The sequence below is a fragment of the Lactuca saligna genome, chromosome 4, assembly GCF_052625555.1.
Source record: "Lactuca saligna cultivar CGN05327 chromosome 4, ASM5262555v1, whole genome shotgun sequence".
NCBI classification, from domain to species: Eukaryota; Viridiplantae; Streptophyta; class Magnoliopsida; order Asterales; family Asteraceae; genus Lactuca; species Lactuca saligna.
Window position 1 is genome coordinate 45,230,317 of NC_136420.1, and position 22,958 is coordinate 45,253,274.

At 34.5% G+C, this 22,958-nt stretch overlaps 4 protein-coding genes across 4 annotated transcripts; 1 reads left to right on the forward strand and 3 right to left on the reverse strand.

Moving 5' to 3' along the window:
• Positions 1–2,532: 2,532 nt before the first annotated feature.
• LOC145041745 (cytochrome P450 76T24-like) lies at positions 2,533–4,282 on the reverse strand. The gene is made up of 2 exons (XM_078989912.1): positions 3,383–4,282; positions 2,533–3,296 (listed from the first exon to the last, which is right to left on the reverse strand). The coding sequence occupies exons 1-2, from the start codon at positions 4,280–4,282 to the stop codon at positions 2,691–2,693; spliced, it is 1,506 nt and encodes a 501-aa protein (XP_078846038.1). The 3' UTR covers positions 2,533–2,690.
• Positions 4,283–7,469: 3,187 nt separating this feature from the next.
• On the reverse strand, positions 7,470–10,592 carry LOC145041746 (Pentatricopeptide repeat (PPR) superfamily protein). The gene is made up of 2 exons (XM_078989913.1): positions 7,805–10,592; positions 7,470–7,734 (listed from the first exon to the last, which is right to left on the reverse strand). The coding sequence occupies exon 1, from the start codon at positions 10,562–10,564 to the stop codon at positions 7,946–7,948; it is 2,619 nt and encodes an 872-aa protein (XP_078846039.1). The 5' UTR covers positions 10,565–10,592; the 3' UTR covers positions 7,470–7,734; positions 7,805–7,945.
• A 2,488-nt stretch (positions 10,593–13,080) lies between these two features.
• On the forward strand, positions 13,081–15,676 carry LOC145039561 (TMV resistance protein N-like). Its single transcript, XM_078987597.1, has 6 exons — positions 13,081–13,334; positions 13,829–14,112; positions 14,164–14,496; positions 14,546–14,925; positions 15,133–15,429; positions 15,581–15,676. Exons 1-6 carry the CDS (start codon positions 13,081–13,083, stop codon positions 15,674–15,676), a joined length of 1,644 nt encoding a protein of 547 aa, XP_078843723.1.
• Positions 15,677–16,235: 559 nt separating this feature from the next.
• Positions 16,236–18,951, reverse strand: LOC145041747 (Ubiquitin carboxyl-terminal hydrolase family protein). Its single transcript, XM_078989914.1, has 3 exons — positions 18,779–18,951; positions 18,388–18,683; positions 16,236–17,850 (listed from the first exon to the last, which is right to left on the reverse strand). Exon 3 carries the CDS (start codon positions 17,717–17,719, stop codon positions 16,406–16,408), a length of 1,314 nt encoding a protein of 437 aa, XP_078846040.1. The 5' UTR covers positions 17,720–17,850; positions 18,388–18,683; positions 18,779–18,951; the 3' UTR covers positions 16,236–16,405.
• Between the last annotated feature and the right edge of the window lie 4,007 nt (positions 18,952–22,958).

Below are 22,958 nucleotides of genomic sequence, written 5' to 3' on the forward strand. Positions count from 1 at the left end.
GTTACATTTAAAATAAAAAAAACAATATCTGATATTTTAAATAATTTTAACGATAGAAATTAAAATGTTAAGAAAATAAATTTTAAAAAATTAATTAACAATAACAAAAACTACAAATAACATTAGGCCATATATTATATTTAATTTTATTTATGAGTAACTCATGGATAGAAGTCATTCAAACAGTTAAGATTATATAGTTATAAAAGATATATATTATCATATAATTCAAAATAATCAATATATTATATCAATTTAGTATACGAATTATTATATCAAATTTAACAACACCGGTATTGTTATATTTACAAAAACATATATTTGTAAATATTTCAACTATATAGGTGTTTCTGCGCAACGTGCGGATATTCGCCTAGTAAATAAATAAGTTTATTCTCCCATTGACAAGTATCACAATATTAGAAATCCTCATTAATATCAATCTATTAATTATCCATTTTAAATTTCCCACTTTAATTACATTAAATTAATAATTGATTCTTAATTTCTAATTTTAAATTTCATATTCCTAATTACATTAAAATAGTAACATTAGAATAAAAATAAAATAAAATAAATATATATTTTAAGGATATATAATTTCATGTCTTCATTTAAATGAATTATTATAATTTCATATAACTAAACATATCTCTTAATTAATAATGTATTTGAAATAATTGATTAATAATTTTAAATTTTTACTATGAAGTTTTAATTAATTTTATAAATGTAATTCTCACGGGTTATAAACTAGTGAAGAATAAATAAGTTGGATATATTCAAAAAAGTTCCTTAATTATATGCAATTTTTTTGTTACAACATTTTATTCATCAATTACCATTTAACTGGGAGCTGATATTACAACTGTATTTTTTTATATTTCCACTTAAATTAATAGAGATTTACAATTATGCCCTTATTCAATTAAAAGAGAGTGACTTTATTTTTGTTTAAAATGGGCACACGAACCCCAAAAGCAGAAGACACCGGTGAATAAGAATTTGATCTAACATTCTAAATTGATTTTTTTAAAGAAAAAAGGGACGACACTGTTCTTCCGCGTATAAGAAATCTGCATTGTTCTCTAAATTGATATTTTATAAGAAACGCACAAAAAAATCTGCGGTGTTTGGAATTTCGTGTTCATCGGAACAGCATTTGCAAATTGCTAATAGTGTTTTTTCTTTTTCATTTAATCGATTTTTACTAAAGAAACTTTCCGGGTGTTTGATGAGAGTTTAATTTTTGTTTTTGAAATGGATCATGGTAATGGGGAAAGTTTTCAAGGATTCGCTTATCTCTTACCAATTTTCTCGTCTTTTCTGGTAATTGCGACTTCTAGTTTTAACTTTTTTTTCCCTGAATTTAAAGTTGTTTTTTTCATCTATGAAGTGGACGTGGCTAGATTTTTGCTGAATTTGAGAGATGTTAGATCAAAACGTCTTGTTTCAGATCAAGTTACTTCCTCATGTCCTTCTCATGTGTTTCCAGACTATATCTGATGGATACCAAATCATGTTGATGCTTGTTGTGTTTCCGGTGGCTGTCTATTTTACATATCACGTCGATTTATGTAACCCCTCTTAGTCCCTGCTATGTTTCTGTACATGAATGGAATAAAAAAAAACAGATCCAGCTGTTGGGTTTGTATCATACGAACATGAGAGAAGAAAATTAGGTTTTTTAGGCAATTTTATATAATATTAACACCCATCGTTCTTTTGATGGTGTTCACTGCTTCAAGTTGCACTCACAACTCAAAATAAGAAGCTCCACCACCATTGCCCACCGTGTTCACCATTAATTTTTGGCAAAAAGAATTGTATGTTTGTTGAGTGTGGTTTGGAGTTTCTAGGTGTTTGCGTTTTTTGAAAAAAAAAAAAAAGATTAATATTTCTCTCTCTTAAGTTAATAGGGGCATAATTATCAATCTTAATAGACTTTCAGTGGAAGCATCAAAAAGTACCGTGATAATATTATCGCCCTTTATTTTGTTGATCCGTTTTTGTTTTCCTATTTACCAAACCGTATTGATTGATGATTTATTCTGATCCATTATGGTAAACAAAAATAACAAAAAAAATAATTATGTTATCAATTATATTACTCCATCCATTCTATTCATATTGTGTTTCATTGTGCAACCAAACATTCTCTATATGACTATATGAATATGACTTGATTCTACCTCTTCTTGAGGACTAAACAATATTCCTTTGGCATTGGCACGGAACTTCACCCGATTAGGTTTTCGATATCAGTCCCATCCAAAGAAAAAACACAACAAAAGATATTTGTCATGCTTGTGTCTTCATTTCTAAAAGTAAATGTGCCCCATTTTCTTTGAACAGCATTACTACTATCCAATATCCGTTATTCATTCGAATATTTGGGCTCCTTCAGTTTCACCTACCTCATTCCAATATGGATATTGTTAGTTTATTATGTTTATTTATGACCACACCCAAAGCGAGAAAAAGAAAGAACATTTTGACTATTACTACATTCCCTATCGTCCACGTAACACCAAATTAAGACCACCAACTTCGTATAAAATCCCGTAAAAGTACGCGTATTATAAATATTACACGTCAACAACATTACATAGTAAATAACTAAATATACATTTCAACTTCAACATTCTGTTATAATGTTCTTTTCTTATTAGTTAACCCTAAGACTAAAGTCAAACTTTGACCGGTATGGCCAATAGAGGCAGGTTTTTCTGTAACGTAATCCCAAACTTATCAGTCATATCCATATCTTCTGGTTTCATCCCTTCAATCCTCCAATCAAACCTGTAAATCAAAGCCCCCAACATCATATGCAACATCCTATGAGCAAGAAGCAATGCCGGACACATCCTTCTTCCTGCTCCAAATGGTATGAGCTCAAAATCATGGCCTTTGTAATCAATTCCGACATCAAGAAACCTCTCCGGCCGGAAAGTTTGTGCATCTGACCATACATTTGGATCTTGACCCATAGCCCACAAGTTACACAGAATCTGTGCGTCTTTTGGGATGATGTAGCCTTGGATTTCGACGTCGGCTATGGCTCTATGTGGGATTAGAAAGGTCACCGGAGGGTGTAGCCGGAGAGTTTCTTTGACGACGGCTTGTAAGTAAGGAAGTGTTGCGATGTCTGATTCTTCAATGGTTTTGTCTTCCTTTCCCATTACTTCTTCCAATTCGGATCGAGCTTTTGACATTTTCTCCGGGTTATGGATTAGCTCCGCCATTGCCCATTCCAACGTGCTTGATGTGGTGTCAGTTCCTGCAAGAAATAAATCCTGTACACCAATCATTCGCTCATGAATACATGCATTTCGTTAATTTTAAAATTATTGTATCTTGAACTTAAACAAGATTTACTTACAAAGAGCAAGTTTCGTATGTCATCGATGCTAATTGAGGATTTCTCATTTTCGGTAATGTCCAGAAGCAAATCCGTAAGATCTTTACTTGACGAAGGTCCATGATGATGAAATGAACTTGTTCTTCTTTCTTTCAACCGTTTGCTTATATGTTGTTCAAAGATTGCCATTAACTTCCCGGTATAAAAACTTGCTGATCGGAGCAACCCTTTTGGATCCAACGGACGAAGTACAGGAAAAAAATCGGCTAGATTAGGTGTTCCACCGACTTCCATCAAACCCCCAACGAGGTTCTTGAAATCTTGAGATGAGACAGAATCATACGCAGCTAAATCGATGGAGAAGATGAAGTTAGAGAGAACGTTAAGAGTTGTGGTAACTGCAGTTTGACCTATATTTACAGCTTTGCCATTCTGACAACAGTTGTTAACATAGTCAACAAGTTCTTGAACCTTTTTCTTGCGTAGGTGCTGACTAGCGTCAAGTTGGGTTATGGAGAACAAATGCTCTTTGGATATTTTTCGTAGCCTACGCCATTGATCTCCAACTGGTAACCAAACCATGGAGATTTTATGGCGATCGTGTGCATGAGCAGCATATGGGATTGATCTGCTGGAGAAGGAAATGTCATGTTTTGAAAAGAATTCTTGAGCGATTTCACGCGAGGAGACAACTATCATGGTGGTGCTACCGAGTTTTAGCGACATCAATGGTCCATATGTTTTTGAGAGGGTGGCAAGCGAGTGGTGTGGTTTGTTTCCGAGTTTAAAGATGCTTCCGATGACCGGAAGTGGGTATGGGCCCGGCGGCAGTCTGGTGGAGAGACGACGGTTGGATTTGGTGATGAAGATATAAACCCATGACAAAATGGGTAGTAAGATTAAGATGATTGTGTAGTCCATCTTGTTCTAATCATACTAAAATTGTTGTTCATCGATCATGGTGTTGAATTTATAGTGGAGGTTCTTATTGGAGTCAAGGATAGAGAAAAGGAAATCAATGGCAGAAAAGCTCACCTGTTCAAAGACAACGACAAGACTAATTCTTTTTTGAACCATAAAAGAAGTACTCGGTCCATCAATCGTCAGACGATGATACGAACATACTTAATGGTGAAATATAGAAAAGATCAAGTCAAATGAAATCTTACCTTTCTTCGATAAAAAAAATGATTTTAGTTGTTAACCTTTTGATTTAATTAATAAAATACCAAAAATAGATCGACTATATAACAAAATAACAAATTTTCAGATATTTTATAAAAATTGCACGCCTTTTCACAAATACTACTTGGTGACTCATGAAAAATTGTTGTGTACGTTTTCAATAGACAAAATGTTCGAACTTCTTGTCTCAATAAATATAGTGAAGGTTTGAGTGATCGATTCGTGCTAGTAGATGGCAACAAACTAATATCACAAGTTATATAAAATATATGTTGAAAATAATATTCCACAATAACTTCGCCAATCACGAATCCAAAAGCACTTTATGAAGTGGCCATTTTAACGTCTTTCATATACTTTGTAGTGATGTTCGTAGTTCTTTGAGTAAATGTAAACAAAATAGGATATTTTCTTGTTATCGTAGGTTAAGTTAAAGTAGTTTTTGAAAATTAAGGTTTTGCCAAATAAGAACCGTTTCATAAAATTTTAAATTGTTTCGTTACATTTTAACATTCTTCGCATATTTTCTAGTAACATTGTAGTTTGAGTATATATGGACAAAATAATTATATATCCTTGTTAATGTGTTGTTAAAACAGAGTACTTTTTGAAATTTTATGTTTTCACAACGAGAACCATTTTACAAGCTTCCAAATGTTTTGTGAAGCATCTATGTTAACATTTTTAAGTAATTTCTAATGATATTATATTTGTTTAAGTAAATGTGGGCATAATACCCGTATTGTTATAGCATGTTAAAATAGAGTAGTCATTGAAAATTTAGATTTCGTGAAACAATAAAGGTTTCACAAAAGTATAAATTTTACACTCATTAATACTCATTAATTGTAATTGGGAAAATGACATAAATGCCCCATAATCTTTCTAAGGTTTACACGTTGAGTTCCTAAAGTTTTTTGTCTGGCTTTATGGGTCCCTAAACTAGGATATGATATGCTCTTTTAGTCCCTGTCAAACTGTAATAGCCGGTTTAATAACCTTTTAGACAAAAAAAATAACTCATATTGTGTTCCTGTACAGCCAAAAAAATAAGCACAATGATCAATTCGTACAAAAAAAACTCTCATTTTCTCCTAAAGTCGATTCACACTCAATTCGTACTGATCCCTAAACTTATTTTTTTGGCTTTATAAGGACATAATATGAGTTTTTTTAGTCTAAAAAGTTACTGAATCGGCTATTACATGTTACAAAAACTAAAAAAGCAGGTCATATCCTTATTTAGGTTGCCATAAAGTCCGAAAAAAACTTTAGGGACTCAAAAGTAAACCCTAAAAAGTTCATAGGGCCTTTTGTGTCATTTTCCTATTGTAATTTTGTAGTTAAATCCTCTTTTTGTAGTAGTTTTACTAAATTTTATAGCTAAATCCTCTTTTTGTAGTAACAAAATTTTATAGTGTATCCATATTACATATACTAAAATATCTATTAATTACCTAATGGTAAAGATATGAATTCTATAATCATAAAAACTATTAACACCCTAGTTCGTTGACAAACATATATGATTAAAGTCTAAACTAAAAGTTCAAGTTGAAATAGCAAAAAACTTTAACACCCATCCTACGATCATCCAATCATGTCCGACAGTTTCACTTCCACCACCATTTTTCTACAATCATTCAATCAGGCCCCCACCATTTGTCGATTTCTATAAAAGTAGATGCAATGAGGTGACTAAGGATAACATAGTATCAATGTGAATCTATCATCAAATAATCAAAATTGATTTAACAACAAAAGAGTTTAAAAACTTGTTTTAAAATGTGAATAAAATACCGTTTTACCTAAATTTTGTATATGCCCTTGTTAAACGTCTAAATATCGTATTTGTCCAATCTAAACTTTAAATATCATATTTGTCCTTCTTAATCTCTTTAAAATATCAGATTTGTCCAAACCTATTTTTTTAATAGTTTCTAATATTATAATAATCTTTTTTATATTTTAAAATCTTTAAAATTGAAAGAAAAAATGGACGGTTTTGCCCTTTACTCCTAAAACACATGAAATCTTCAGAGTCTATGCTTTGCCCTTCTTTCCCATGATCGTCGTTGTTCAGTCTCGTCGTCTTCCCTTTTGTCTCTCACCACATTCCTTATTTTAGTCGTTAATAAACATCAAGTATGCTCTTCCTTATTTGACCCCATTTTTTGGCAACATAATCAACCAAGAGAAAGTATTACTCTAGGAAATCAATTTTAGTTGATTAATTGTAACTATTTAGGGTTTTCAAAACTTTGAGAATGTGTGATCAATTACCACTTTGACTACTTTCAACATTTTTACCCAACACTGTAAAAAACAAAACAATTCTCAAAATACAAGACAAAATAAGACACGAATTAACAAAAGCATTGATGTAACTTTTTCTTCCATTTGCAATAAGCCTTCAGTGTACTTCCACGAGCAATGACTTTGGCTGTTCTAATATGCTATTCTTTTTCTCCACATTCTTCTTATTCTTACAATAACAAATCATAGTTGTATCGGTAACTAAAGTAAATAATTATACTTAATAATAGTTTTTGGTGAATTAGTTTCACGTGATTGGACTTATGTTCTTGAGAGCACTAATTTTCATTTGTTAATCATGTCATTCAGTATGATTCTTCGTATTAAAAATCACTTTGATTATCACAAACCCAATACACAGTAACACAAACAATTTAATTTGTTTATTATTGTCCCTATAAATTTATCAATTGTATTATCTTATTGATCAAGATTATATTGAATATTCGATGACTATTATATGTTAACTTATATAGTTAAGTCTTATTTTAATCTTTTAGTAAAATGACTACGTGTTATTCTGCTCAATAAGTAATTATGTTCAAACATTCCAAATTATTTTCACACTTTTTTTTCCAAGATTGGAACCAAATTGGAATTGAGATTTTTTTAATGTTGTGCAAAAATGATAAATAGGGATGCATGGTTCTAAGTAACATTTCATTTAAGATGTACGTAACCATTTAGGCTCATTTTTACCACTGATATGTATAAGGTCAACATGCGTTACATAGTAAACATTTTACTTTGCATTTTGTCAAGTATCCCAAGTGTCTCATCTGTCACTTGTGTGTGTGATTACACTTTAAATAAACTCATATGTACCTTCAAAAACATCTCTTGCCATGATATCCCGCTTCATTAGTAATAACCTAACAAAAACACACATCTTTAAATCACAAATACCTTAAAAAAAAAACACCTCAAATATTATCTTATTACCTCATATCCCCAAATTAGGTCCACCTCATTCATGTGATTCTCACTATTTGCATTCGAATTCCTGATTTTATATACAAATCAAGAGACATTCTCTTTCCATGCATTTTTTTATTCTCTTTGTACTTCACTCATGTATTACATTCAGCTAGCAGCTTCTCTCACTTCACTTAAATATGTCACAACTGAAGTAGCAATACCTTCTTTCACCATTTTCTCTTTCAATTTCACTACCTCACAACTCTTCCCATTCTTATCACATCCATCGATCAAAATATTATAAGTAATAACATTTGGATCCACCCCTTTTGACCTAAGTTTATAAAATAGTCTCAATGCTCTATCAACATTCCCTGATTTACACAACCCATTTATCAAAGCATTATATGTAGCAATATCAGGAACAAGACCTTTTGTCAACATCTCATCACGCAAACTAAAAGCCTCATTAACTTCACCATTACTCGATAAAGCATGAATTAGGGTACAATAAGTGAAATTATCAGGAACAAATCCTTTCTCTAACAACACAGAAATGAATTTTTTTGCATCATCAGCTTTTCCAACTTTACACAACCCTGCAATTGCTACATTGTACACAACATTGTTTGGAAGAAAAGTGGATTCCACAACTCCATTAACAATGTTAAAAACTTTTTGGAAATTTACCTTTTTCATATCCCACTCGAAGAATTTCTCAAGACTTTTGTCCTTTGGTAAAAGATCAAAATCCATTATCTTGTGAAGTAACATGTTTGCTTCATCAATCATGCCATTTCTATAAAGTGAACTCACCATTGTGCTACATATGATAACATTAGGAGTAAAACCCTTTTCTTTCATTTCAGAATATGTAGTGAATGCTTTATCCAGCTTCCCTTCTTTACACCAACCAGAAATTAGGGCACCATATGTTACAATGTTGGGGATTATTCCTCTGTTATGCATCTCACCGAGTAAATCTGTGACTCTCTTCATCTTCATTTTCCCACATCTAAAATATCCAGTGATAAGAGAGTTATACATTTCAATAGACAAAGGGATAGATTTTGTATCCATGGTGTCCTTGATTTCAAGAGCCATTTCCATGTTTCCAACTTTACAGTACCCATCAACAAGGGTATTATAGGTAATTTTGTCTGGTGGACAACCGAGTTCTTTCATCTTATCAAAGACTTTTTCTGCTTCATCCATTTTTCCCATTTTGCATAGTCCATTAAGCATTATATTAAACCCAATTACTGGTTTAATAAACCCTTTAGCTAAAAACTGTTTCCATAACATCAAAACTCCTTTAAAGTCTCCAACTTTAAAGAGACAATGAAGTAGAGTACCATATCCAACTTCATTAGGTGTCAAACCTCGTTTTATCATGAGATGCCAAAGTTGTAAAGCCTTGTTGATGTTGTTATCTTGGCAAAAAGATTTCAAAAGGGTATTATAAGTTACAATATTTACATCTATGCCATCATGAACCATCTTTTCACAGAGATCAAAAGCCTTGGATATAAAACCTTCCCTAAAATACCCATCTATCAAAGTATTATAACAATAAGAATCTGGCTTTAACTTCAACTTACTCATACTTTTTACCATTTTTGCAGCTTCATTGACTTGGCCTAGTTTACAGTATCCATTGATCATCGAATTGCAAATAAACAAGTTTAACTTCAATCCTGCTTTTAACATCTCGCTTTGAATTCGAACAGCATGATTCATCTTTCCTATTTGACAAAACCCATCTATCAAAACACCATAAGCTTGTTCATCTAAGATGAATGATGGATTCTCCTTTTTCATGTCTTTAAGCAACTTTTCAGCTTCTTCCATTTTCCCTTGTTTGCAGTATCCCTTAATGATCAGAGTATATGTAACCACATTCTTGAACACATGTCTATTATTCATCAATCTCAAAACTCCTTTTGCACTTATGAGATCACCTATAGAAACATACCCGTTGATCAAACTATTGTATGTTACTATGTTAGGCTCCACACCAATGTCCTCCTCAATCTCTCTCATGAACTCTGCAGCTCTTCCCACTTTCCCATCTTTACAGTATGCGTTCACTATAATACTACAAGTGCATACATCAGGCACAAGTCCAATCGTGTTCATCTGATCATAGACTACAAAAACGGAATGAAACTCTTTCTTCCTAACCAAACCACTCAGTAAACCATTACAAGAATGCAAACTAGGCACTCTTCCCAACCTACACATTTCATCGAACACGTAGAGTGCATTCTTTGTCAACCCTTTTTCCGCGTACAACTTCAAGATGATGTCGAACACCGTAGGAGAAAATCCAAATTCCCGATAAAACCTAACTAACTGATGCCAAATATACAAACCCAAACGACTATCTTCCTCACAGAACCCAACTAGTACCCTCAAATGCGCTCTCGTTTCATCGAACATACGCGCCCTCGACAGAATGTGAACTAATCTACAATATGATTTAACATGGGGTCTAAATTTCTGCTGCTTCGAAGCTAGTTTAAAAAAATGTAAACACGCGTTTGGGTTTAATTTTAGTTTGGTTAAGACTTGGTTTAAAAGGTCGTCGGAGAAGTCGAAAGAAAGGGTGGATATCGCGGTGAAGCGGCGGAGTACGAGGAGACGGCAAATGCGATCGACTAATTCGGATTGGGACAAGTCGGATACGTCCCGGAGCTGCTTCGATTGGTGAATTGAGAGTCGATGGTTGAAGAGAGAACATACGCGAGCTGCCGCAGTCGCATGGAGAGTGTATCTGAGCATTGAAATTTGTTGTCAGCGCTGAAAAGTACCACAGTACACAACCATTTGGCCCTCTATGTTTTATACTAACTTCACTTTTATAACAAACAGGCCCCTCATATTTAAAAATTTAATGGTATAATGACTTATCAGGGAAATAATCATGGATTTTTTTTGTTTATCATTTATCATTGAACTGATTTATGAGTTTAAAATAATACCATTATGATTGGCTATTCGAGGTTTCCGACAACTTTGTTATATCCGACGACTTTACGGCCAACATTAGTTTTCCAATGAATCTCCAACAAAATATAGATAAAGATCAGTTGTTTCAAAGGCTCTTGTGTGTTTGTTCATCTTCGTATGTTCAAGAACATATATTGATGAACTCAAACTCAAACGCTAGAATATTGATGAACTTAAAAAGAATAATATTAAATAAAAACAAGACAAGAACATATCTAAAAACAAGAAAACCCTTGAAATCAAATGCCATATCTAAACTCGAAGGCTTTAATCTGAAATCAAAGAGCTAGAATAGAAATCAAAAACCCTTGAAATCTAAAGGGTTTGAACATAAAGCAATTCCACTAACACAAACATGAAATCGATTCTAGAACTCGGTCTTTTGCAGATTTTTTTTCAAATTCGAAAAACCTTATGATCGTGTTCTTCAAGTACAAAAAAGCGACTAAATGTAAACAAAAATGTGTTTGTTACCCTCCTAAGTCATTATCCTGAATTTTCATAATCAATTTGGTGATGTTCTTCTTATAATATGTTAGGGGAAAAAACACAAATCTAGCCACTATAGCTTAAGGTTTGCCAAACATATTGAATTCCTACCATTGATGTCTCATATTCAGCGTTCTTGGACACCTTGGGAGAGATAAAAATATCTCCTAGATTGTTGTGTCCCGGAAGTGGTAGATTTCTGAGTAGGACCCTCGTATACTAATCGGCTTTTACCATTGTTTGATTGATTCCATGCATCAAATATGTGTCTCGGATATCACTGTTAGCAAATTGTGACAGACTATGCCAAAATTAATTGTGGGGGTAATGGTTTTTATAATGAAATCGTGGTAACATAAACATTGAATTATATTATGTTTGAATAAATCAAATGGTGGTGGAACTTGTGAACCCGTAGCATAGCTTTACTCTTGCTTCAGTTTGAACTCGTCTTTTAAGCCCTATCACAACTTGAAATTGAGACGAAACCGGAAAAATGATGTGAAAAATGAGAAGGTTGAAATGGTATTTATATGGTTGATTTTGTATTGTAAACCCGTCTTTTTAGCCTTGTCAGGTAACATGTTGATACCATTGCATCCTAATCCTCACCCGCTTCTTTCCTGTGACCACTTTGTATGCTCATATGGATGGAAAATCCTTAGAGTGTGTTTGGTTGCAAAAAAAATTATAACTTTCCATGAAAATTTTCAAATGAAATGAAAATTTTAAAAACGCGTTTGGTTAATTAGGTTTTCAAAAAAATTCTAAAAAAATGAAAATTTTCTATTTTTTAAATTGCATGTAAATTATAAAAGTGATTTTTATAGTTTTTCAAAGTTTTCTAAATTTCTAAGATGAAAAATGTTCTCCACCGATTCTAACCAAAGGCTTTTTCTATAATTTTCATTGAAATTTGAAAATGAAAACTAACTCTATTAACTAAAAACGGTTTTCTACAACCAAACGCACCCTTACTATTTCTTAAAAAAAAATAACTTAAGAAAAATAACAATTTTTTTAAAAAATGCAATTAAGTCTTTGAATTGTTTTAATGTGAGTTAAGAAACTCGGTGCACCTATTTTGTATAATTAAATGCTCGTGATTCATAAAAAAAAAAAAAAAATAAGTGATGTCGGTGATAACATTGTATGTTTGACTAATTGACTTTATAGAAATGCTTAATTAATAATTTAATAGAGTAAATTACACGGATGGTTCCTATGGTTTAGGATAATTTGCGTGTTTGGTCCCTAACTTACTTTTTTAACTAGGAAGGTCCATACTGTTTGTTTTTGTTATACGTTTGGTCCCTGTCTTACCTAAAAATACTATTTTTCATTTGATTTTTTAATTTATTTAAATAAACACACCCCAACCCCACTCCCCTCACCTTATTTTACCTACCCCACCATTTTTTCCTATATAAATAATATTTTTTTTTAAGTAAGACAGGGACCAAGCGCATAATAAAAACAAACAGTAGAGACCAAGTGCGCAACAAAAACAATCAGTAGGGACCTTCCGAGTTAAAAAAATAAGTTAGGGACCCAACGCGCAAATTACCCCAAACCATAGGGACCATTCATGTAATTTACTCAATTTAGTATGCATCAATTGTAAGACATTTTTGTACACGGTGCCTCTTGTAAGAGTCAAGATCTAAATGTGTGGTTAACATTTTAAGCATTATATTAGTATGAGAATTTTTCATCTCATGCCTACTCTTTCCTGTCATTTAGTAAAAACTTCCCCCAACAAAGAGTTGATTTCATGGGATATGCCAAACATACCTTCAATGGCTTCTTCTTCAACTTTATCCATCCACAAGAGCTATCAATATGATGTCTTTTTGAGCTTTAGAGGTGAAGACACCCGTAAGACCTTTGTTGATCATCTATATGCTGCTCTTGAGCGGAGCAGAATTCACGCCTACAAGGATGATGAAAGACTCCAGAAAGGAAAAAAGATCGATGAAGAGCTCTTGAAGTCGATTGAAGATTCAAAAATCTTTATTATTATTTTCTCACTGAACTATGCATCTCCATCTTGGTGCTTGAGGGAGCTTGTCAAGATTATGGAGTGCCAAAAATCAAATGATCAGTAGTCTGCTTACCGTGTGTTCTATGATGTGGAACCTTCTGAAGTCTGAAAACCAAATTGAGCATTTGCAGAAGCCTTATCCATACATAAAATGGAATAGGCTACTGTGAAATGGAGAGAGGCTCTCGGTGAAGCAACCAATCTAGCTTGGTGGGAATTAAAGGACACTTCTAATGGGTAATTCCTTCCTCATATTTGTAATATTCTTTCATTTTGTTTCTTTCAAACCAATGTGTAGACTAGGATGTATAACAGTATAAGGGTTATCACTAGCATCTCATGTTGTGTTATCAAATTCTAATTCAAAGTCCTAATGATAGATGAAAAATAAAGTATGTGTATGTTAGTGTTCAACTTAAGTGAGTATGCCATAGACCCAAAAACTAATTTTTCATGTATAGGATCTTGATCATCAAGCTAACTGAATATTCTCTAATCTACAGGTATGAAGCTAAAGTCATCGAAATTATTGTTGAACAAATTTTGCTGAAATTACGTTCCATTCATTTTAGCGATGATGAAAATTTAATAGGCATGCATCATCGAGTGCAGGATGCAGAGTCGTCTTTACAAATCGATAATTTGAATGTTGTTCGAATGATAGGGATCAAGGGAATGGGAGGTAGTGGTAAGACAACTCTTGCTAGATCTATTTTTGATAAAGTATCAACTCAATTTGATGGTATAAGCTTTGTTGAGAATGTGAGGGAAGTTTCTAAAGGGCATGGTTTGCAGTCTTAGCAAAAACAAATCATTTCAGACATATTACATTATCAAGGCTACACTGTAAATAGTGTACATGATGGGAGAAAAATGTTAAGTGAGAGGTTGTGCCATAAAAAAGTTCTTGTGGTTCTAGACAATGTAGATCATATAAGTCAGCTTGAAGCGTTAGCTAGGGCTACTAATTGGTTTAAGCTGGGAAGTCGAATTATTATTACAACAAGAGATGAGCAGTTGTTGAAGGCACATGGAGTAGATCTGATTCATAATGTCAATCTATTAACTAATGCAGAAGACATTACTCTTTTCAATAGATATGCATTTGGGACAGTTCTTCTATTTAAAGGGTATGAAAATCTATCACTTGAAGTTGTACGTCATGCTGTTGGTCTTCCCTTAACAATCAAAGTTTTGGGGTTCTTTTCTCTATGAGAAAGATGAGCTTGAATGGAGGGATGCACTTAAAAGACTCAAAAGAATTCCACTTAAGGAAACCTTGGAAAAATTGGAGTTAAGCTATATCGCACTAGAGGATGACTACAAGGAAATATTCCTTGATGTTGCATGTGGACTAAAAGATATGTTCAAGGAGGATGCAATTAGAATATTTGAAAGCTGTGGATTTCATGCTAGAATTGGTTTAAGAGTTCTTGAGGAAAAATCTCTCATAACTAGTTCAAGTATGTTCTTGCACATGCATGATCATCTACAAGAAATGGGAAGGAATATTGTTCGTCGATTGCACCCTGATTATCCAAGAAGACATAGCCGATTGTTTATTCATGAGGGAATTGAAGATGTATTGGCTAACAACTTGGTAAGGATCATGATACTTGTGCTATAGAAAACTATATAAGATTGTGTTGTGCGTGCATAAGTTAGTTTATTGCAATTTAGTGTTTTGTGAGACCACTAAAGTAGATTATAAACTAGCTTTTCAAATAGTGTGTCAAACATGTACACAACCTAAATCATTTTCATTAGATACGACATAAGTTTGATGGCCATTGTTTTTTGATCGTAGGGCACTGAAGCAACAAAATCTATAATAATTTCAGAGGAGCTCCGTCCTGAAATTATTATGAGAGGTCTAGGAAAAATGAAGGAACTTAGTGACATGTGTTATGGTTCTGAATATTGTTGGATTACTGTTGATTGGAAATTCAATCAAGTTAGCCAATACTTTCCAAAAGCTTTAAGATATCTTTGTTGGAGAGCTTACCCTTATAATTATTTACCAAAAACGTTTCAAGCCAATAATCTTGTTGTGCTTGACATGAGTTTAAGTGGAATCGTAGAACTTTGGAAAGGAGAACAAAAGGTAAAATAATGTTCTTTCCAATAATAATGTTGTGCATTTTACCTAGTTTTTTTTTTTTTTTTTTCTAAATTACACCATTGTCTAAGCGACATTGTTAAGTTGTGGAGACGGATTATCCCTTCAAACTCATTTTTTTGTTTGCTTGCAACAGGTTCTCAACAAGCTTAGAATCCTTGACCTAGGTTTTACAAAGTTGAGGACCCTTGACCTTGGGATGGCTCCGAATCTTGAGAGGTTAATACGATAATTTGGTATAAGTTCACGTGCCCACTGGATGTGGAAAAAATCTAGTGTACTTGAACCTAGATTTCTGTACGAGATTGAGATCTCTCTCATTTATCAAGCTGTTGGAATCAGTTGAGGTTCTTGATCTAAATGATTTATCTTTGTGGGAGTTCCCAGATCTAATTGTGGACTTACGAGAGCTTAAGTTTTCAAAGAACAATATTGAAGAACTACCCTCATCAATTGGATCCCTAGATCTCAGTTCTTGCAGAGATCTGAAGAGTCTTCCAGTAAGCCTTTGTAGTTTACAACATTTAAGGCATCTTAACCTCAAGGAGTGTGCCATAGAGGAACTTCCTGAGGAGCTTGGAAATGGTAATGAAAGTACACCAACGGATAACTATTTATTTTTTTATATTTCTTTTGCAAAATACCAACAGATATCATTTTTGTAAAAATGTGAGTCATTCTTCTTTTATAGCAACCAACTATTCCAATGTCTGATACTCTGATTAAATCTTTAATTTTTTACACATGAACTCCCACTTAGCTACTGTTTTAGTGTCTATTATATTTAGAAGTGAAATTGCAAATAAACAGCATCCTTACAAAAATTATTAGAAAATAATACAGTTTCACGATTCACAAAAATTGAACAGAATATTGAAGTCAAAATTGATCATTCTTAAGAATGGCAGTGTAGTTTTTTTATGTTTGACTATAAAACTAAGATTTCTAACCTTAAAAATGTTTACTTCTCTGTATAAGCTTTCTGAACTTCTGAAATATCCATCTCAGAACATTCTGGAATCAATTCATCTTCAACATCACTACTCATCATATCATCTTCTTGATCAATCCGAATAGTCTTCTCATCATCAGAATCACTCTCAAACAAATCATCATCCTCCAAATCATCAAAATCATCAAAAGTTTCAATCTTTTTCTTCCTTCCTCTATAACCAGTAAGACTCACAACTTTCTCCTTCCAAACAACCAATGGACATTTCTCAATCAATTCAGAACCTTCATAAGCTTCTGTCAAGAACACACTAAACCTTTTCCCTCTTTCAGAAACATAAAAAATCCCAAAATGCTTCAACAAGATTCTCATAAGCTTCTGTGGCATCACAAATTCTCTTCTAAAATGAGTCAAATGATCAGTAACTAATCGTTTCTCATTCATAAAACTCAACACTTCATGCATTACTGCAATTGCTCGTTTATCAAACTCTACAGATCCAGCTTTAAGCTCTTTAGCATCTGCATAAGGAGAAAGATATTCCCTTTTTTGAAAATTCTCAATCTGCCCTTTATATCTATACACTTTCTTGTAATCAGGAGGGAATTTCATTGGAAATGGTAATGAAAGTACACCAGGGGTATAATCGTCTGCTTTTGTGATACCTAAAACTTTTTTCTCTACTTCAGTAACACACCAGTTTGGGTTCCAAGAAACAAGCTTCAAGAACTCGATTTCATCTTCGTTTTTAAAAACCCTAAAAATTTCAGGATATTTATGCACCCAATGTTTCCTAAAATCATAAGGCAAACCCAAATCCCTCCTAAAATGTGCGATTTTATCTAAAGGAAGAGTCTTTTCAACTGACATCATCAAAAGCCTTGTTACATGTTCAACAGCTTTCTCTTCATTTTCTGCTATTAATCTCTCTTCTTCTTCGATTAATTCTTCACCTTTTTTTGTTAAGCCAACCCATGTTATACCCTTTTGATCCTTATACAACTCAAATAACTTTGGGGATTTTCGAATGAAGTCTGATATTTTGTGGGGTTTTGGCAAGTTGAGAGGGCGTCTGTGTTGATCAAGAGATCTTATGGGTATGATTTGTTCGGGTTCATGTTTTAGTAGTTCCAATAAAAACAAGATTTTGGATGCGATTTTGTGTTTTTCAACTGCAACTTCAAGGGCGTGGACTCGTTTCTTTTGGCTTCGATCTTGAACTCGTTTGCTTGTTGTCATCGATTGTAGATTTGAGGCTATGAAGTAAAGATTTTTCAATGATTTGGTGAAGTTGTTTGGAGGTTTGATCAGTTGATTTGCCATTGAGTTTGTGAGAATTGGAGTGTTGATCAAGTGTTTGTAGAAATGCCTGACTGAATCAACCTTATGCAACAAAGAGGTTTCTGTGCAATTGATTTGATTGAAATTGAATGGGTACACTGGCAATGTCCATTCTGAAAGAAACAAACTCAAACAGTTAAATGAGAGATTCTTGAAATGTGATACAAGAGGACAAGAAGACGGTTTTAGCCTTTTGAGTTATTTCAATTCAAACCAGATTTCAAATGTAATGAAACGGAAGCCTTTAGGCCTCTGAGATATTGAATCAACAACTATCGAGTGTTGATGTAAATCAATACAATTCAATTCCAGTATCAAATGTGTGTGAAAGAATCTAACTAATACATTTGGTGTGTTTTCATAGCATTATAAAGTTAACAGGTAAGAGTTGAAAAGCAACCCGCATGTTCACTTGGGCATTTACACAAACAGATTGTGTGCAGGTTTTTTTAGAGCTCCAGCAGACATGTGTCAATACGAAAAAGGAAACAGAGCATTATATAGAAATCACAACAGTATGACTGTAACAGTGTTTGACATCAAAAACTTATATATAGTACACAAACAAGCATCAAAATTGGAATGAAAAATAGAAGGCCTTATGTTTGGTAAACCGAACCGAAAGATTTGAGCTATGTAGACGTACGTACTTTATGAAAAGGGTAAAAGAAACGTGTTGATAATTCTCGTCTTTGAAGGTGTTAGGGTTTTGGAAGTTGGAACCCTGAAAATGCAAATTATTATAAGTTAAAGCCGTGGAGATCTTCAACAAGACTGCAAGACGTGCCTGAGATAATTGATAACTTAGGTTTCCCCTGATTATATCTCTGATCGCTGCTGTGGGGAAAGAAGACGGCGGCGTCGGTGGCTACTGGGAAGGAGAAGCGTGGCGCCCGTGGCGGGGAGGGAAAGAAGAGGGTGGCGATGGAGGCTGTTGTTGACGTCGCTGGAACGAGGGGAAAGGGAGAGTCAAAATTTTTGGTAAGCGATTGTGTGGTCATGTTGACTGAACGATTCAGTAGATGAGAACAATGTGAGCACCTGAAGAAACACGTGTCTTATGGCCGATAAACGAACGAATGTGATGAATGCTACTTGTCATCGGGTTCAGGGATGATGACCTAGATCCAATCAGAAATAACCATCATTCATAAAGCCTATAAATTTGCCATAAAAGTAAGTGAGAAGATGAAAACTGAAATTAACTCATCTTAGACAGACTACGTTTTGAGGATATGAAGCTTAAGATAAAATCAATAGGATGCGAGTTTGTAATGTATCAAGATGAATTTATCAAATTTAAAGATAAATGTGAAATGTATAACAACCACTGAAGCCAAAATTAATGTTTTATATCATGCCATAGATATTCTAGAAGCAATTGAATGGATGACTCATAATTTCGTCATCCTTGGTCCAAAACATTTGGTCTCGGAAGCGAGTTTCTAAAATCTATTGTTCGTCCCTTGAAAAAGTTACAAAATCTAACTTTTATGGGAGGCATTACGAACCACAAACATTCAGATACCCATGTCTCACCATATTTACCCCTTCCTGAGACCTCGAACCACTTTCAATCTCTGATTCCCGAGTTTCAACCCACAGTTGTCAAATGTCTTGATTTCACACATCTTCCACCTCTGATACACTTGGACTTGAATCAGACCTCGGAATCATTCCCTAGCATCACCCATACTAGAGTTTAGATTCCGAACTTCAATCCTCTTAACAATTGTGTTTTTTGAGGAAATAATTCCAAAGACAACTGGAACTGACTCTGATAGATCAGATTTTGTTTGGGCATCTTTAGATAATGATGTTGAAGAAGCAATCTTAGGTGATTATTCATCCGACTCGTATGTTTCTAACTCTCAAGTAATTTCAAAAACAACCCTAGTGCCAATTAAGTCTAAGTTTAACAACCCATCAATTGGCCAAACTTCCAAGTCATCATTTGACTCTCGGAAGAAACCTTCGTTAAATAGGAAAGATGTCGTCGATCCTAAGATTGAAGCCAAAAATGCCCTCAAAAAGGAAATTAGGTCAAGACATGATTCCAGATTCATCGAGAATTTCAAAAAGAAAGTATCTCGGATTGTTAGCTCATCCACTACGAACCACAACACATTTGTGCATGTTAAGATTCTTAAAAGATCATCCAATGCTCCTAGTTTGGTAGCTCAAAACAAGGTTGTTAGTCCCATTCCGAAAAAGACTATTGTTGATACTCATCCCATTAAAACTAACTCTCCTCGGACAGTTTCCTTTGTATTTATTGCTAAATCTGATGGTACGATTTTCAAACCACAACAGCTTTCAAAACTAAATGTGCCATCAAAAATAGCGAACAAAGAACGAGTTGCTAAGAACACTGTTACTCAAAAAATTTCAATAATTCAAAGCAAAATTTTGAGAGGAAAGTAAAAAGTGTTGAAAAAGAAACTACAACTTCAAGTGACATTGTGATTCCTACAACTCCGAAAATTGTTTGCCCGAGAAAAGTTGTTCCTAAACAACATGTTGTTGAATATGATTTTTAGATCAATGAAAAGATCATGGCTCTTTTCTTCTTTCCAAAAGTATCTCGGAAAAAACCCTCTAAGACATTCGTGGCTCAAAAGTCATAACCCAAGTCCAAAGCACGTACCAACGTCCCAAAAACTAACTCGGAGCCTAAAAACTCCAAAATGCACCGATTTTGCAGGCACTTTGTGCTTCGGAACAAGATACAATATGAGATATTGATATTGCTTGTTCCATGCACATGACGGGGCAAAAAGACTTTATGTGTGATCTCAAACTCTCTCCAAATGTTGGCTATGTGACGTATGACAACAACTCCAATTCTTAGATCTGAGGTTATGGCATCCTCAAAAATGGCAATTTCTCTGTCTCAAATGTGGCATATGTAGCTGACCTGAAGCACAATCTGATTAGCATAACTCAACTCACTAACTCTAACCAAAGAGTTGAGTTCTGCGAAAAGCATAGCTACGTCATGACAGAAGATCGGAAAGAATGTCTAATCAAATCAAATCGCAACAAGAACATGTATCCTCTAGACATCAACATGATCATTGGCAAGACTCGACTCTGTCTATTCTCAAAGGTCGTTCATGATGTCAGTTGGATATGGCATCGAAGGCTTGCTCATCTAAACTTCCGATATATGAATGATCTTGTTTCCTGTGAAATGGTCAAAGGTCAGCCGCTCCTCAAGTTCGAAAATGATCACTTGTGTGTTGCATGTGAAGGTGGGAAGCAATCAAAGAAAGGTCATCTTGTTATTATCGAAAAATAAATTTCGGAACCATTAGAACTTCTACATATTGATCTTTGTGGACCCTCTACTGTAGAAAGTCTGCATCACAAAAAGTACATTCTTGTGACTGTTGATGATTTTACAAGGCTCACATGGGTCTTCTTCCTTACGACGAAATCTGAGATAGCCTCGGAACTTATTAATTTTATCAAAGGAATTGAAGTCCTCGTCAAGCTACCTGTAAGACGAATTTGGAGTGATAAGGGCTCGGAATTCACCAATGTCACCATTGAGAAATTCCTCTTCGATAAAGGCATTGACTACAATTTCTCTGCTCCCTACAATTTCTCGTTGAAGCTGCTCGATCGATGCTCAACTTTGCAAATCTTCCACTTTATCTTTGGGATGAAGTTGTATCCACTGTCTGCTTCACTCAAAATTGAAGTATCATCAATCGACGCCTCAACATGAGACCGTATGAAGCCATGAATGGCCGCAAACTAAGTATCTCATTATCAAAATTGGGCCCAAATCCAATTTGTTACGAGATACTTTTCGATTTTAGTCCCCTACTAGCTTGATCCAAAACTAAGGCCAAAAACCATAAACTATAAGGCCCAAAACCAAAAGATCCACAAAGGCCCACTTATAGCCCAATTTTCCAAATTAGGCCCAAACCCCCAAATAGGCCCTTCCCTAAGGCCCATTAAAATTCCTTAATCCAAAAGCCTAATTTCTGATGGACTGAAAGGCCCAAAGCAATAAACTCCAAGAAATTGGCCCAACCCGAGGCCCAAACACAACCAATCCTAACTGCCTGAGTACGCGGGGCGTACTCAGCTGTACTCTAAGCATACACGTTGCATGGCTTGTACGCCCAGCGTACGAGCTTGTACACCCATCGTGCTCACCCATTAAGCCTTTTCTCCAATAAGCCTTAACCACTTAAGTCCAATAGTCCCAATCACAGATCTGAGTCATATAAAACATCTTAACCCATAAAGTCGACAACTTGGTGGTTTTGCATGCCCCAAATGGGCCCAAACTCGAAATATAACAATATACTTCCATAAAAATGGCCATTACTCATGCATGGTTGGATTAAAGCTTCAAAGGTTGGAACTTTATGACTGTAGGACCCAAAGAACACCAAGAGTAACACTAAGCTTCAGAAACGGGAATAATCCATAAGAGCTCATCTATGGGACCAAAAAGGGTCCAAAAGAAAAAAAACATGGAGATCTAACCTTCGAAAGATCAAGATCAAGACTTTATACCTTTCACAAGCTAGAAATGGAGCAGATAATCTAGATCTACAAGCTTCTCCTTGAACCACCACCTTGCTCCAACCTTCTCTTCCTTGAAAATGGGACAAAACATAACAAAAAGCACTCAAAAGACCTTCCAATCTCAAGAACACTAAACAATGGGGTTAGGGTTTCGTGGAGGCTATTTAAGGACAAGAGGGAGGTTGATAAAGAAGAATCATATGTCATAATGTTCTTTAAATAGTGCTCAAACCCTGAATATTATGGTTTTGGGGACTGGACACGTATGTTGTGCTACCCCTTTGTACGCAGCGCGTACATGCATGGTACCCACGATCATTTTGCATCAGTACGCTCAACGTACATAGGGTGGTATGCCCCGCGTACTGCACACCCTAAGCCCAATAATAAAAGATCCAATGATTTAAGGCCCATCTCATAACAATTAAACAACTCTAATTTAAATAAATACATTGGAAATTATCGAGCGTTACAATTCTCCCATACTTGAATAAGACTTCATCCTCGTAGTCCGCCGTCTCGAACAACTTCGAATAGTGCTTCCTCATCTCCTACTCGGGTTCCCAAGTCCACTATGACCCTATGCGGTGTAGTCACTGTAGCTTCACCAGCTCCATAACCTTGTTCCTCAAGGTTTTCGTCTTCCGATCTAAAATGGTCACCGGTCTCT

What these genes read in the sequence shown, in the direction of transcription:
- LOC145041747 (XM_078989914.1), bottom strand. Translation starts at nt 17,719, where the DNA reads ATGGCAAATCAACTGATCAAACCTCCAAACAACTTCACCAAATCATTG.
- LOC145039561 (XM_078987597.1), top strand. Translation starts at nt 13,081, where the DNA reads ATGGCTTCTTCTTCAACTTTATCCATCCACAAGAGCTATCAATATGAT. An exon ending in AACTATGCATCTCCATCTTG is followed by an intron (nt 13,335 to 13,828) that starts GTGCTTGAGGGA and finishes TCTAATCTACAG; the next exon opens with GTATGAAGCTAAAGTCATCG. An exon ending in TTTGGAAAGGAGAACAAAAG is followed by an intron (nt 15,430 to 15,580) that starts GTAAAATAATGT and finishes TGCTTGCAACAG; the next exon opens with GTTCTCAACAAGCTTAGAAT.
- LOC145041746 (XM_078989913.1), bottom strand. Translation starts at nt 10,564, where the DNA reads ATGCTCAGATACACTCTCCATGCGACTGCGGCAGCTCGCGTATGTTCT.
- LOC145041745 (XM_078989912.1), bottom strand. Translation starts at nt 4,282, where the DNA reads ATGGACTACACAATCATCTTAATCTTACTACCCATTTTGTCATGGGTT. An exon ending in ACATACGAAACTTGCTCTTT is followed by an intron (nt 3,297 to 3,382) that starts GTAAGTAAATCT and finishes ATTGGTGTACAG; the next exon opens with GATTTATTTCTTGCAGGAAC.